Below are 17,628 nucleotides of genomic sequence, written 5' to 3' on the forward strand. Positions count from 1 at the left end.
GTACCCACACTCTTTTGCTATGAAGCCACGTTGATGTAACACGTGGCTTGGCATTGTCTTGCTGAAATAAGCAGGAGCGTCCATGGTAACGTTGCTTGGATGGCAACATATGTTGCTCCAAAACCTGTATGTACCTTTCAGCATTAATTGCGCCTTCACAGATGTGTAAGTTACCCATGTTTTGGGCACTAATACACCCCCATACCATCACAGATGCTGTTTTTTCAACTTTGCGCCTATAACAATCCGGATGGTTCTTTTCCTCTTTGGTCCGGAGGACACGACGTCCACAGTTTCCAAAAACAATTTGAAATGTGGACTCGTCAGACCACAGAACACTTTTCCACTGTGTATCAGTCCATCTTAGATAAGCTCAGGCCCAGCGAAGCCGACGGCGTTTCTGGGTGTTGTTGATAAACGGTTTTTGCCTTGCATAGGAGAGTTTTAACTTGCACTTACAGATGTAGCGACCAACTGTAGTTACTGACAGTGGGTTTCTGAAGTGTTCCTGAGCTCATGTGGTGATATCCTTTACACACTGATGTCGCTTGTTAATGCAGTACAGCCTGAGGGATCGAAGGTCACTGGCTTAGCTGCTTACGTGCAGTGATTTCTCCAGATTCTCTGAACCATTTGATGATATTACGGACCGTAGATGGTGAAATCCCTAAATTCCTTGCAATAGCTGGTTGAGAAAGGTTTTTCTTAAACTGTTCAACAATTTGCTCACGCATTTGTTGACAAAGTGGTGACCCTCGCCCCATCCTTGTTTGTGAATGACTGAGCATTTCATAGAATCTACATGTATACCCAATCATGGCACCCACCTGTTCCCAATTTGCCTGTTCACCTGTGGGATGTTCCAAATAAGTGTTTGATGAGCATTCCTCAACTTTATCAGTATTCATTGCCACCTTTCCCAACTTCTTTGTCACGTGTTGCTGGCATCAAATTCTAAAGTTAATGATTATTTGCAAAAAAATAAAATGTTTATCAGTTTGAACATCAAATATGTTGTCTTTGTAGCATATTCAACTGAATATGGGTTGAAAATGATTTGCAAATCATTGTATTCCGTTTATATTTACATCTAACACAATTTCCTAACTCATATGGAAACAGGGTTTGTATATATGTGTGTTGCATGTCAACAACATGAAGAACCGCCACATGTTGGACCATATAATGCCATAAATGTGGAGGGAATTGAGTGTCTCTATGGTGACAGCAAAATGCAAAAACCTCATTCAAATACTGCAGTCTGTACCACTTTTGCACTTGTTATCAATTGTACACGTAGTCTCACCCGCAATAGCACTCGCAATTTTATAGTTTGCGCGTGCTATTTAGCATTTGTGATTTAGATCTTAGTAGATTAGGCCCATTGTGTTTGCAATTGTATGTCTTAAAATTGTTTTTTCTGACCATAGGACCATGACTACCTCAACAACAGGAAGAGAGGGAAGTCCAAGAGACTTACCAGGGACCTCCCACTTGTCAAGCTTCTTAACATTTCCGTCACTCTGTCCCCTTTCCTGAGCGTGGACACCACGCAGTTCCATACGTCCCTCCTGGATGGCACTGAGGCCTTCTGGCTTAGTCTCCCCTCAGCTCCTCACGGTCAGCTGGTGAGTCGGTACATACTGTATGCTCATTCAGCTCTGAATGCAGATTTGATAGTATAGTAGCTTAGATCAGTGTTTTTCAACCTTTTTTGAGCCAAGGCACATTTATTTTAATTAAAAAAATTACAGAGGCACACCACTAGCAGAAAAGGTTAAAAAAGGAAACTCCACCAGGTTGTCTTACCTTATTTTGAGTTTGTTGTTGTTGTCCTATGTGTAGTGCTTTAGTTCCTGTCTTGCGCTGTTATTTTGGTGGCTCTTCCTGTTTTGTTGGTGTTTTCCTGTAGTAGCTTTACGCCTTCCTTTGAGTGCTATTGCATGACCTGCTTTATATTGGCAAACAAAACTATTTCAGTTGTGCGGACGCTATCCTTCTTTGTGTGGACATTGTTGATTGTCATGTCATGTACGGATGTACTTTGTGGACGCCGTCTCTGCTTCACACGCTGTAAGTCTTTGCTGTCGTCCAGCATTCTGTTTTTGTTTACTTTGTAGCCAGTTCAGTTTTACTTTCGTTTTGCATAGCCATCCCTATGTTTCATTGCCTTTTCCTTTCCGTTTTGTTCATTTTTGGTTTAAGCGTTACATACCTTTTTACCTGCACGCCGTCTCCCGCTGTGCTCTGCATATTGGGATCACGACAAACCATCTTCGACGCGTTCCGACTTCTACAAAGCAATGAACTACCTACTGCCACCTACTGATATGGAGTTTTACATGGTTACCCTGCCGAGCTCTATACAGCACAGACACTCGACAACGACACATTATGTGCAGATTATAATTATTGATTTGCAAAAATTATTTTTGGGACCAATTAGGTGAAGTTGCATAATTTCCCACAGCACACCAGACAATATCTCACGGCACACTAGTGTGCCTGGGCACAGTGGTTGAAAAACACTGGCTTAGATAATATCGATCTAAAGTATGTGTCGCCATTCCCCAGGTCCCTTTGTTGACTCAGTGGCAGGGGAAGTTCTGTGTAAAACTAAACGTCACAAACCCGGGAGCTGTGAGCTGGTTCCTGGACAGAGTGGGATCCTTACAAGCACATTTGGGAATGGAGTATATCCTGCTGGAAGGGGGTGAGAGAAATTTGTTTGAGGAACAGGCATTAAGGCCACCTCAGACTCTGGGTGGGGACACGTACATCAGCCTGCTGGCCGACGTGGCCTCCAGGATCGGAGACTCTACCATCATGTCAGCGGGGACAAGGTATACCTTAGTCTTAGTCTTTGAAACTTTCGTGCTATTCTTCTGCTTATTATGACCGTGTTTGCTCGTCAGGTCCAGTCACAAGCCAGTATTTCTAAGGATGACACCCCTTCAGTCTGACTGGGGCCCAATGGGCCTGAAGGGCATCATTCCCTCCCTGCTGCACCACACTCTGCTGGGATACAACTTCCTCATTCCTGATGCAGTAGGTAATACTGCATCTTATAGGTCACCTTTCCCACTTGTGCAAGACAATTGCTCAGCGAGAATGGACATTGTTGGCACTCCACAGGCAGGGATTTTAAAACATGTTTATACAAACCCCGTTTCCATATGAGTTGGGAAATTGTGTTGGAAGTAAATATAAACGGAATACAATGATTTGCAAATCCGTTTCGACCCATATTCAGTTGAATGCACTAGAAAGACAAGATATTTGATGTTCAAACTCATAAACTTTATTTATTTTTTGCAAATAATAATTAACTTAAAATTTCATGGCTGCAACACGTGCCAAATTAGTTGGGAAAGGGCATTTTCACCACTGTGTTACATGGCCTTTCCTTTTAACAACACTCAGTAAACGTTTGGGAACTGAGGAGACACATTTTTTAAGCTTCTCAGGTGGAATTCTTTCCCATTCTTGCTTGATGTACAGCTTAAGTTGTTCAACAGTCCGGGGGTCTTCGTTGTGGTATTTTAGGCTTCATAATGCACCACACATTTTCAATGGGAGACAGGTCTGGACTACAGGCAGGCCAGTCTAGTACCCGCACTCTTTTACTATGAAGCCATGTTGATGTAACACGTGGCTTGGCATTGTCTTGCTGAAATAAGCAGGGGCGTCCATGGTAACGTTGCTTGGATGGCAACATATGTTGTTCCAAAACCTGTATGTACCTTTCAGCATTAATGGCGCCTTCACAGATGTGTAAGTTACCCATGTCTTGGGCACTAATACACCCCCATACCATCACAGATGCTGGCTTTTCAACTTTGCGCCTATAACAATCCGGATGGTTCTTTTCCTCTTTGGTCCGGAGGACACGACGTCCACAGTTTCCAAAATCAATTTAAAATGTGGACTCGTCAGACCACAGAACACTTTTCCACTTTGTATCAGTCCAGCGAAGCCGACGGCGTTTCTGGGTGTTGTTGATAAACGGTTTTCGCCTTGCATAGGAGAGTTTTAACTTACACTTACAGATGTAGCGAACAACTGTAGTTACTGATAGTGGGTTTCTGAAGTGTTCCTGAGCCCATGTGGTGATATCCTTTACACACTGATGTCGCTTGTTGATGCAGTACAGCCAGAGGGATCGAAGGTCACGGGCTTAGCTGCTTATGTGCAGTGATTTCTCCAGATTCTCTGAACTCTTTGATATTATGGACCGTAGATGGTGAAATCCCTAAATTCCTTGCAATAGCTGGTTGAGAAAGGTTTTTCTTAAACTGTTCAACAATTTGCTCATGCATTTGTTGACAAAGTGGCGACCCTCGCCCCATCCTTGTTTGTGAATGACTGAGCATTTCATGTAATCTACTTTTATACCCAATCATGGCACCCACCTGTTCCCAATTTGCCTGTTCACCTGTGGGATGTTCCAAATAAGTGTTTTATGAGCATTCCTCAACTTTATCAGTATTTATTGCCACCTTTCCCAACTTCTTTGTCACGTGTTGCTGGCATCAAATTCTAAAGTTTATGATTATTTGCAAAAAAAAAAAAAACTGTTTATCAGTTTGAACATCAAATATGTTGTCTTAGTAGCCAATTCAACAGAATATGGGTTGAAAATTATTTGCAAATCATTGTATTCCGTTTATATTTACATCTAACACAATTTCCCAACTCATATGGAAACGGGGTTTGTAGAACACAAATACTTTGGAAGCATGACAGAAAACCAGCGAACGGATGTGTGAAAGTCTAATCATCATAGCACAGCTGATTGTACGTACTACACACATGGGCTAGGAAAAGTGAAGGGGGTACCTGACACCAAAAGTTTTCATTGATACAACTGAATGGAATGCTAACAAAGGTGACTCCATCCCGTTGTGCTATCAGAGGTCTCACTTTATTGTATCTTAGCTGTTATTTTGCAACACAATAGAGCGACACCATCTTTGCCTGGGCATGCCTACTGTTGTAGAGCATGCATAATTTGGATCCTGCACCATCTTCTTAGACTACAGCTGTCTTATGTACGTCTGTGAGATAATCGGATCAGCCCAGTTGCTATCTATTTGAGTAATTGTAGAGAAAACAATGACCTGGATGAATGAAAGTATTCTGCTGGCCTAACATAACCAGAAATCATGATCATAATTAAAGATTTTTTAAATTTACTTTCCCTAAATATCTCAAAGTATTCATATTGTCTTCATGTCATATTATGCTCTGTTGTTTTTAGGTTAGAGCAGTGGTTCTTAACCGGGGTTCGATCGAACCCTTGGGGTTCGGTGAGTCGGCCTCAGGGGTTCGGTGGAGCCTGTAATAGTTTGAGTTTGAGTTTGAGTTTATTTCGAACATGCAAGCATACAACATGATACATCACAATCTCCAGTTTCTCTTTTCAACATGTTCGAAAAGGAGTAGGAAGAAGCAGAGCTTATTTAATCCTACCCCTTTTCTTTTACATAACAGTTGCTAAAACTTTTGTTCACTTCCTGTTCTCAATTTATTCACAATATACTCCATAAGTAATCACAATAAAAATAAATAAATAAATAATAATTGGTGAAGTAAATTACATTTCATATGATGAGATAAGTAAGATTATTTTGAGAGTGAAAGAATGAAAGAATGGATGAATTAAATAAATTCAGAATGTTTATCATGGTTCTTCTTCTTTGTACTTTGTAAACACTTTAAGTTTGAAGAGTTTCTTGAAGTGGATCATATTACTACATTGTTTGACAGATTTGCTTAATCCATTCCATAATATGTTGTGAGTTCATGGACTGTGTAGGTTTTGTTCTTTGAACGAGGTGATGACGGCGTGGCGCAGTGGAAGAGGGTCCCTGGTTCAATCCCCACCTAGTACCAACCTCGTCATGTCCATTGTGTCCTGAGCAAGACACTTCACCCTTGCTCCTGATGGGTGCTGGTTAGCGCCTTGCATGGCAGCTCCCTCCATCAGTGTGTGAATGTGTGTGTGAATGGGTAAATGTGGAAGTAGTATCAAAGCGCTTTGAGTACCTTGAAGGTAGAAAAGCGCTATACAAGTACAACCCATTTATCATTTATGTTCATGCATGGTTCATTTTGTGCACCAGTAAAAAAACTTTGTCTTGAATAAAAATTTAAAAAAAGTATTATTTTTCACTAAAGAAGGGTTCGGTGAATACGCATTTGAAACTGGTGGGGTCCGGTACCTCCAACAAGGTTAAGAACCACTGGGTTAGAGTTTGTATCCAATCAGAATTCAGCTAGCTTATGTTGCCATTCTGTACCAAATCTGCTAGAGGCCTTCAGAATCAATAATGCGGGCATTCGTGCACTTTAAGTGAACGGACACATACAGTTGATAGATAATTGTGATAGCTAATCAGATCACAAGTTGTTGTCAGTAAGGCCTTCTCGATGGCCTCACGTTGAAAGTGACATTTACGCGTCCTGTGATTGGATACTCACTGGTTTGAGCCGTGGCGGTGCTATGCAGATCAGCAGAGCCACACACGGGATCATTAGCGGATTAATTTGAGAACACATACAGTTGATAGACAGTTGCGATAGCCAATCAGATCACAAGTTGTTGACAGTAGCCTATCTAGGTAGCCTGACATTAACAAGACTGTGATTGGATACTCACTTGTCATTCTAAAGTGAGTATCCAATCCCAAGTGAGTATCCAATCCCAAGTGAGTATCCAATCCCAAATTGCAATTTACTGAAACAGGAAGTGTTGCACCGTAGCCATACCGGGCTAGCAGAGAAATCACAGACACTCACTTTTTTAACCCACAAAGAAGGAGAACAAAACATTGATTAGGTGGCAGTTATATATTTGCAAGGCCATTTTCAAGAAGGATATTTAAAGAGAAACTACATCTTGTGAGACGATGTCGGTCAACCCCGGAAGCTAGCTCAGCTGTCCCGGCGATGAAATGGGGAAATGCCCGCCATTTCCACTCGAATCAAAAGACTACGAGGGGTACCACTGACTTATACGGCGTTGAATGGGTGCTACGAATTGTGAGTTCAAATATTTTATTTCTTTATTTTTCCACGTTTAACATGTTTTTTGTAATTTAAATTTTGACAATATCACATAAGATATGTTTTAATTGCTGATGCGGGTTTTTTTTTTTTTTTTTGTGTCCTGTCCAGCTTCTCAGGCAAATCATATAGTTGATGTAGATGCCCATGTCGGCTGTTCAGATTTACTTTACAAAAGAGAAGTGTAGGATACTTCTCTTGTTGCCTTATTTGTATTTGACTTTATTAAATGTATTTATATTATCATTTAGTGCAGCCGGGCCGGAGCAGGAGGGGATAGAAAGAGAAAAAAAAAGAAGACAGAGGGGGAAATTGTGGGGACAAGAGGGGGATTTAGACAGAGAGACAAAAACAACAACAGCAAACAACAACAACAGCAACAATAGAGCAACATCAGCAAATACGACATGTACAAATATGATGGTAAAAGTAATAGCAAATAAGCAGTTAGCGAAAAATAAAAAATAATACAGAAATGACAATGAGCATTATTACACTACAAATGGATCAATACAAATACCAATAGAAATAGCGCTATTGATAATGAACAATACCAATAATTTACCTTTATTATCAACAATACAGTTGTTTAAATGCAACAATATATATACGTAATGATAACTTGAGATACGAAAGAATGCAGAAAAATGGAGGGGGAGAAAGAGAAGCAACCTACATTAACCTTGTAGATTGTTATAGTCACAATAGGTTAAGCTTTGTCAGTGTGCCATGTGTTATTTATTTATTTTTAAATGCGCCAGAAAATAGTCCGTTTTGTACACCGTTGAGGTGTAGTGCGTAAATGCGTTCCTGTATAGTATTTCTCCAGCAATGGTCATGTGGTGACATCAATGATGGTATTTTGAGAGGTAATCATTGAAGTCGGACATCCCTGAAGGCCTAGGTGGGAAACGCATGGGCACATAGTTAAACTAAAGCATAAAGTCAAAACATGCTGCCACTGCATACCATCAATTTAGTTCTTAGAATCCCTCTGTGCCAAGGGTGTCAAACGGTCGGCCCGCTGGCCGGATCAGGCTCGCGAACAGGTTTTATCCGGCCCGTGGGATGAGTTTGCTAAGTAAAAAAATGAGCCGAAATTTTTGAATGAAAGAAACTGCTGTTCTAAATGTGTCCACTAGATGTCGCAATAGCAATTCTTTGTATCTGTGTAGATGATGCTACATATGTAAAAAAATAAAATAAACCACATGATGAGGAAAATGAGCGAACTACATAAATAACATCTTGTAATTTGATTTTGATATTATTTTATCTTGATGGATTGAAAATTAACACCAATGATGAACATTGTCACATAATTAATTCAGAAAGTATAAATAACGACAAATAAAGATAGAAGACTATTAACCGCAACATGTAAGTGTAAAAAAAAAAAAAACATTATGATTTCAACATTTTCATAATGTGCTTGTTCTATTTTTAAACAAAGAAAACAATCTGAAGTTGTCTTTATTATTAAGTTATCATGCCGTGATTTTACACGGCATGATAAGGAGTAGATTTTTCTCCATGTGGCCCCCGATCTAAAATGAGTTTGACACCACTGCTCTATGCAGTTTGCTAAAAATACTACTTGAATAATGAAGTGTTTGCCAGACTTTGAAAACAATTGAGGGATAACCAACTTTCTGTGAGTATTTAGCACCAGTTCTGTCTAAATACTCTGTATATCTATCGGACTGATTGTATCACTAAATGCATTTTCAACCTGTTGTCCTTTTGTCACACACCAGATGAAAAATAGATTATAGTTATTATAAATACAGAGACCATATCTGGTCTGTGCAATATATTTATTGTGCAATGTCCCTATCAAATTAACAAATAGATAAATAAAAATAACTGAACCAAAATTGTTCTTTGATGGTACTCATGTTAGGTCAAAATCAAGAATATAAATTGTCAATAAGTGTAAAAGTGAGTGTGAATTTGTTCTTCAGTACTCATCCTCTGGCCCTAAGTTAGCTGAGATAGGCTTCAGCTCAGCTGTGACCCTGAACTGGATAGTTGGTAGAATATAAATGAATGTTTCTGTTTAAACATTTCTGGGAGAATGTAATAACCAATTACATAACGTGATCGTCTCCCCCTATCTGCTTCTCCATACAGGTGGCTCTCTATCTGGAGACATGGTCACGGATGAGGAGTTGTTCATCCGTTGGCTGGAGATTGTTTCGTTCCTCCCTGTCATCAGCTTCCACACACCACCATGGGTCTGTGGAGAAGACCGGGTAAAGATTTTTTTTTCCCAGCTAAATTAACCATAATCTAGATTTAACTACTGTATCACACCAGCACTAAATCATCCTGATTTAGATGAAGCACCTTCATAGGTATCAACCTCATTCATGTAGAATTGTAATTGCATTGTTTTAATCAGCCCCTTAAGTCATCCAGCAGCCAGAAAAAATACCGCATTTTTTGTGGTATAAGTCGCTCCGGAGTATAAGTCGCACCGGCCGAAAATGCATAATAAAGAAGGAAAAAAACACATAAGTCGCACTGGAGTATAAGTCGCATTTTTTGGGGAAATTTATTTGATAAAACCCAACACCAAGAATAGACATTTGAAAGTTAATTTAAAATAAATAAAGAATAGTGAACAACAGGCTGAATAAGTGTACGTTATATGAGGCATAAATAACCAACTGAGAACGTGCCTGGTATGTTAACGTAACATATTATGGTAAGAGTCATTCAAATAACTATAACATATAGAACATGCTATACGTTTACCAAACAATCTGTCACTCCTAATCGCTAAATCCCATGAAATCTTATACGTCTAGTCTCTTACGTGAATGAGCTAAATAATATTATTTGATATTTTACGGTAATGTGTTGATAATTTCACACATAAGTCGCTCCTGAGTATAAGTCGCACCCCCGGCCAAACTATGAAAAAAACTGCGACTTATAGTCCAAAAAATACGGTAGTAAAACTTTTTTTTTTAAATATAATCATGAAAATTATGTCTTTTGTGTGTAACATTGCCAGTTTGCACATACATTATAGACATGCTAAATATAGAAGCAAAACACCGTCCGCCAAACAATTTCAGTCTTGATAAATCACATTGCGAGTGCTAATTGATTATATTTGCATCTCCTCCTCACAGTATTGTGAGCGTTCCGATACTCAGCAAATATTCTGCATATACATGAAGACGAACAGGCTAAATGGACACACTCTGTATTTTGATCGTTTAAAAGACCCAATCTTCTGTGCACAAGATTAGTAGATCAGCTTTGTGTGCGGTATCAAGTGTACACGTGTCTTAATGCACGCAAACCTTTAGTAGATCAGGCCTGCGCTATCCCAAATCGATGACTGTTTTAGCACACTTATCGGAAATAATCGCACTGTTTGCCCTCTTCCTCTTTTTTAATTGTTATTTGCAACCACTCAAGTTAGCCCCTCCACATCTGTTACGTAGCCAAGATGGCAATGGTTTAGTGTGGTTAGGCTCCAACTTCACACTCGCCATTTGAGGTGTGTCGAGTGCAAAATACTGTGAGTACTGACAAAATGTTGTCATAGCTCACAGTTTGAACACACTTAGGGACTGAAAATGCTATGTGCAAGTATCAAAGTCCGCCAATTCATACGCAGCTATTAGAGTAAATTATATGTGCAGTGTATCATTTTAATTCTGGGGCAGGCAGTGAAGTGAAGTGAAATATATTTATATAGCACTTTTTCCTCGAGTGACTCAAAGCATTTACATAGTGAAACCCAATATCTGAGTTGCATTTAAACCAGTGTGGGTGGCACTGGGAGGAAGGTGGGTAAAGTGTCTTGCCCAAGGACACAACGGTGGTGACTAGGATGGCGGAAGTGGGGATTGAACCTGCAACCCTAAAGTTGCTGGCACGGCCGCCCTACCAACCGAGCTATACCGCTCCTGGGAGGCATAAAGTTGAAAATACACTGTGGCACTGTTCAAAAAAGCCTTGCGGGAATTGTTTGTACAATCCTGCTAACTAACAACTAAACTAGCTGGTCTGTGTTTGTCTGGAGCCCAGGATGCAAAGACAGCAAGCAAAGTGAAGGTAAAAAGTACAAAACCCAAAACTAGTAAAGTTGGTACGTTGTGTAAATCGTAAATAAAAACAGAATACAATGATTTGCAAATCCTTTTCAACTTATATTCAATTGAATAGACTGCAAAGACATGATATTTAATGTTCGAACTGAGAAACTTTTTTTTTTTTTGCAAATAATCGTTTATTTAGAATTTAATGGCAGCAACACATTGGCACAGGGGCATTTATACCACTGTGTTACATGGCCTTTCCTTTTAACAACACGTTTGGGAACTGAGAAGACCAATTTTTGAAGCCTTTCAGGTGGAATTATTTCCCATTCTTGCTTGATGTACAGCTTAAGTTGTTCAACACTCCGGAGTCTCCGTTGTGGTATTTTAGGCTTCATAATGCGCCACACATTTTCAATGGGAGACAGGTCTAGACTACAGGCAGGCCAGTCTAGTACCCGCACTCTTTTACTACGAATCCACGTCCATAATGTAGCTTGTAGTGATGGGTCCGGCAACACCGATGCATCGGCGCATGCGTCGAGCTCAAAGAGCGAAACCCTGTGTCGGTGCGCGTACCGCTTTTAGAAAGTCACGTGACCGATCATGAGCTGTTTTGGTCACGTGACCGATACGCGAACTGTGTCGCACTGACGCCTCCTCTGTGCCCTGTGAGCGGCTTTTTTCTACAGCCGGAGAAATAATAACTAAGAAGAGAAAGCGTCTAAAATTGAATACGTTGGAAAAACTGTTTGTTTTTTTTTAAATAAAAATGTGTAAAAAAAAAAAAAAAAAAATTTCCAGGTCCACAAGCATCCTCATTCACAACACGTTCTCTTAGATTTCCATGTTATGATACATGTTCACATTATTTATTGACTGTATCTAAAAAAGACAAAAAATATATTCTTATTTAAATGAAGTTATGAAATAATCCTAAATGAAATACAATGACTTGGTTTATATTATTGTATATACTAGGTCAGTGGTTCTCAACCTTTTTTCAGCAATGTACCCCCTGTGAATTTTTTTGTAATTCAAGTACCCCCTAATCAGAGCAAAGCATTTTTGGTTGAAAAAAAAAAGATGAAGTAAAATACAGCACTATGTCATCAGTTTCTGATTTATTAAATTGTATAACAGTGCAAAATATTGCTAATTTGTAGTGGTCTTTCTTGAACTATTTGGAAAAAAATATATAAAAAATAGCTAAAAACTTGTTGAAAAATAAACAAGTGATTCAATTATAAATAAAGATTTCTACACCTAGAAGTAATAATCAACTTAAAGTGCCCTCTTTGGGGATTGTATTAGAGCTCCATCTGGATTCATGAACTTAATTCTAAACATTTCTTCACAAAAAAAAAAATCTTTAACATCAATATTTATGGAACATGTCCACAAAAAATCTAGCTGTCAACACTGAATATTGCATTGTTGCATTTCTTTTCACAGTTCTTTTTGACAGACATTTTAGTGACAAACCTGAGCTTGTGCTTCACGGAGTTTATGAACTTACATTCATATTTTGTTGAAGTATTATTCAATAAATATATTTATAAAGGATTTTTGAATTGTTGCTATTTTTAGAATATTTTTTAAAAATCTCACGTACCCCTTGGCATACCTTCAAGTACCCCCAGGGGTACGCGTACCCCCATTTGAGAACCACTGTACTAGGTCATAAAATCAGTGTCAGTTGAGTCGGTCCATAGGTTGCCTGTAGGGATTTTTAATGTCCAGCAGATGTCAGTATTTAGTGACACAGTATCGACACAGTATCAATACAGTTTTGCAATGTGTCGAAACGCTTCATGAGGCCTCATCAACCCATCACTAGTGGCTTGGCATGGTCTTGCTGAAATAAGCAGGGACGTCCATGATAATGTTGCTTGGATGGCAACATATTTTGCTCCAAAACTTGTATGTACCTTTCAGCATTAATGGTGCCTTCACAGATGTGTAAGTTACCCATGACTTGGGCATTAATACACTAATCTTTGTTTGTGAAAGACTGAGCATTTCATGGAAGCTGATTTTATACCCAATTAGCCTGGTCACCTGTGGGATTTTCTCAATAAGTGTGTAACGAGTAGGTGAGTGGACCCCAAGAATGCAGAGACGTATAGCATGTTATCAAGAGTTCTTCCCTTTATTTAAGAAGTAGCACACAGTAGCACAGTAACAAAGCGATGGTTGAAAACACAAAAAACACACCATGCAAAAACTACTAAGAGATATAACATCCAAAAAACCAAAAGCGCTAGAAGACGCTAGGGAAAAATACTTCATGAAAGAAGTAAAACAGAAAATAAAGTACAAATAAAGACGCTAGACAAGGCTAGGAATAATAAGGCAAACCGGAAAGGATGGGCACAAGACGAAGGAGGGAGTTCTCTGGCGAGACCAACGACATATGCGACTGCGGAAAACAGTAGGCAAAGTTCCGGCGCTCACATGTTGTCAGCAGCCAGGTTAAATAGTCCTAATTGTCATCAGGTGTGTGCTGCCGCTTAATTGTCATCAGGTGTGTGCTGCTGCCTCGCGCCAGCTGCACCCCACATTGGGGATGAGAGAGGGAGTGAACAGGTGTGCAGACAAAACAGATTGAACAAGGAATTTCAGATTACCACAAAGTGTTTGATGAGCATTCCTCAACTTTCAGTCTTTTTCGCCTTTTTTGAAACATGTTGCAGGCATCAAATTCCAAATGGGCTAATATTTGCAAAAAATAACAACGTTTACCAGTTTGAACGTTTAGTATCTTGTCTTTGCAGTCCATTCAATTGAATATAGGTTGAAAAGGACTTGCAAATTATTGTGTCCTATTTTTATTTACCATTTACACAACGTGCCAACTTCACTGATTTTGGGTTTTGTATTTATTAACCAAAACTAGTGCAACTGTGAATTGCACAAAATGGCAAAATAGATACAACAAGCATAGGGAAAGCTATTCATGGAGGTTCAAAGCGCAACGATAAAAAGCATCAGGTGTTGCCTGATTGCCAATCAGGGACAGGTGAGGGAGGCAGCGCTCAGACAGGATAAGTTTTAGGAAATGAAACAAAAATAAGAGCGCCGGACAGGAAATAACACAAAATACAAGAAACTAATAAAGGTCATAAGACCAGCGATCTAATCAACACAATGTATACCAGTGTTTTTCAAGATATTGTCTGGTGTACCGTGGGAAATGCTGCAACTTCACCTAACTGGTCCAAAAAATGTTTTTCGCAAATCAATAATTATAATCTGCAAATAATGTGCCGTTGCTTAGTGTCTGTACTGTGTAAAACTCGGCAGGGTAACCACGTTATACTCCATGTCAGTGGGTGGCAGCAGGTAGTTAATTGCTCTGTAAAAGTCGGAATGTGTCGGGTGAGACGAGGATGGTTTGTCGTGATTCCAATAGTCCACAGCGGGAGGCAGCGTGCAGGTAAAAAGGTATGTAACGCTTAAACCAAATATGAACAAAAGAGAAAGAGAAAGGAAAAGGCAATGGCTATGCAAAACGAAAGTAAAACTGAACTGGCTACAAAGTAAATAGAAACAGAATGCTGGACGACAGCAAAAACTTACGGCGTCCACAAAGTACATACGTACATGACACGACAATCAACAATGTCAACACCAAGAAGGATAGCAACAACGTAAATAGTCTTGATTGCTAACACAAAGCAGATGCGCGGAATAGCGCTCACAGGAAGACATGAAACTGCTACAGGAAAACACCAACAAAACAGGAAGGGCCACCAAAATAACAGCACAAGACAAGAACTAAAGCACTACACACAGGAAAACACCAACAAACTCAAAATAAGGCACGACAACCTGATGGTGTCATGATCCGTGGTCGGATCATGTTTTGTGTTATCGGTTTGTTTTGGACTCCTTTTAGTTCCTGGTTATGCACTTCCTGAGTTCAGTCACCATGGTTACTTATGATTTTCACCTGCCTTTTCGCGCACCTGTTGCTCATCAGAGACTCTATTTAGTTCTGCCTTTTCCGGTCACTCATTGTGGCTTCATTGTTTGTGTCACGCCTGTACCAAGTAAGTTTTGTAGTTCCATGCCATAGCATCTGTTGAAGTATTAGCTTCTCGTGTTTTAGGCACACCTGCCTCTCTTTTTGTTGTGTTGCCTGTACTGTTGGTAGTTTGGATGATTTATGTTTAATAAACCAAAGCCTACCTTCACGCTGTCGTCCGGAGCCGTCCAATTTGCATCTTGGGAGAACAACCGCGCAGCAAGCGTAAACCCTGCCGTGACAGAATGAAGCCACAACGAGTGACCGGAAAAGGCAGAACTAAATGGGGGGTTACTCACATATGCGGTCCTCTCCAAGGTTTCTTATAGTCTTTCACATCGACGTCCCACTGGGGTGAGTTTTTCCTTGCCCTTATGTGGGCTCTGTACCAAGGATGTCGTTGTGGCTTGTGCAGCCCTTTGAGACACTTGTGATTTAGGGCTATATAAATAAACATTAATTGATTGATTGATTGAGACTAGTCAGGATAGAGGAAAAGATGAATGCAGCAATGTACAGAGACATCCTGGATGAAAACCTGCTCCAGAGCACTACTGAACTCAAACTGGGGCGACGGTTAATCTTTCGGCAGAACAACAACCCTAAGAAGACAGCCACAATATCAAAGGGATGGTTGCGGAACAACTCTCTAAATGTCCTTGAGTGGCCCAGCCAGAGCCCAGACTATATAAATAAACATTGATTGATTGATTGATTGATAAATAGAGTCAGGTGAAAATCATAAGTAATCATGGTGACTGAACTCAGGAAGTGCATAACCAGGAACTAAAAGGAGTCCAAAACAAACCGATAACACAAAACATGATCCGACCACGGATCACGACAGATGGAGTTTAATTTTTTAACGTTTTCTGCTGGTGGTGTGCCTCCGGATTTTTCAATGTCTAAAAATGTGCCTTGCCTCAAAAAAGGTTGAAAAACACTGATGTATACAATATATTGTTGGAAAATAATGAATACTAATAAATCACAAATTGCAGGATGGTATTAATAAGTTTTATGATCGGGTGAAAGGTGGTCTATGTGAAGTGAGGTGTCAGTGCTGTGTGTTCGGTGTTCTAAAATGGAGAAAAGAAGTGAGAAGGCTTGTTTTGTTGGCTCGTGTCCACGCACACGAGACGACTATCAGTCCAAACTCAGGTTTACTCCACTCTGCGCCTCCTGCTGTTCATTGCATGGCAACAAAACATGTCCTCCGGTCTCAGAGAGTCCGGTGACGGACATCAAAATCACCAACAGGGTTGACGTGGGTTGAGGTGAGGCCGGACTTTCCCACCCCACCTCGCAACAGGAATGATGGCTCTGGCCCCCTCCCAACATCACCTGTGGTTTTAAGATCCATCTGTTCCGAATTATTATCCCCGCTCAGGATTTATAGCTCCGTGGCACTCCTGAGAGCCACTGAAGCAGGAACGGTGATGAACTTGAGGTCAACTTTTGGCAAAAGTACTGGATTTGGAGTTAAAGGTTCCACGAGTATTTGACAAGTGTGACAATCAACTTATTTATTTTCCTTTCGGAGGCAGCGAGTGATATTGGTTGTGACTTGTGTTGCCGTGTCAGAGATAAAAATAGACTTTTTGCGAAGCCAGACGTTTGACAGCAGCAGTGTTTTCCATCCTGCATGGCACTCAATTCATGAAGTGAGACAGAAGAGGCGTCTTGGAAGAGCCTCTTCTCTTTTGTGGACGTTTCACGCTGCTTGAAGCTTCGTGCTCCTTTCTTTTCAGTGTTCCACAGAGAAAGTCACAACTTTGGAAGTGGATTATCATAAAAGCTCGTACTACCACAAACCACCTGGTTTCTCAGTTATGGAACGCTGCAGTCAGACCCAGCACATTCCGACTAATGTTCTCATGAAAACACATTTTTTTGAAAGGCACGTCAGCTTTTGTTTTTGTCATGGGACACTGTCGAGGATGTGACCTTTTCAGGAACCTCCGAGTGAATTAGCAGGATGGAGACAGGAACAACACGGACTTTGTCGAAACCACAAAATGAGGATTTGATTCTTAGGTCTAATCTTTCAGCAATGACATCATTGCTTTTCTGCATATTTCCCTATTTTTTGAACCCAAAAAGAAACAAAAAGTCCATCCTATAGTGACTTTCCAGTTAGGGGTGTTTCCTTTCGCTCTAATACAGAATTGAAGTATACTGCAATACGGCACCATTCAGCGTTGTAGGAGCTTTCATTTCCATCCATCCATCCATTTTCCTCCGCTTATCCAAGGTCGGGCCTAAGCAGAGAAGCCCAGACTTCCTTCTCCCCAGCCACTTCGTCCAGCTCCTCCCGGGATATCCTGAGGCGTTCCCAGGCCAGCCGGGAGACATAGTCTTCCCAACGGGTCCTGGGTCTTCCCCGTGGCCTCCTACCGGTCAGATGTGCCCTAAACACCTCCGTAGGGAGGCGTTCGGGTGGCATCCTGACCAAAATCCCGAACCGCC

General features: G+C 40.4%; 1 protein-coding gene across 1 annotated transcript in view; it reads left to right on the forward strand.

The window, feature by feature from the left end:
- LOC133612143 (SITS-binding protein) overlaps positions 1-17,628 on the forward strand; it is an 89,206-nt gene that overhangs the window by 67,475 nt on the left and 4,103 nt on the right. Inside the window, exons 5-8 of the mRNA XM_061969310.1 lie at positions 1,431-1,628; positions 2,575-2,843; positions 2,916-3,052; positions 9,202-9,323. Of these exons, the coding sequence (XP_061825294.1) occupies positions 1,431-1,628; positions 2,575-2,843; positions 2,916-3,052; positions 9,202-9,323 (726 nt within the window). The remainder of the gene's footprint in view (positions 1-1,430; positions 1,629-2,574; positions 2,844-2,915; positions 3,053-9,201; positions 9,324-17,628) is intronic.

This window comes from Nerophis lumbriciformis, linkage group LG10, assembly GCF_033978685.3.
Source record: "Nerophis lumbriciformis linkage group LG10, RoL_Nlum_v2.1, whole genome shotgun sequence".
Classification (NCBI taxonomy): Eukaryota; Metazoa; Chordata; class Actinopteri; order Syngnathiformes; family Syngnathidae; genus Nerophis; species Nerophis lumbriciformis.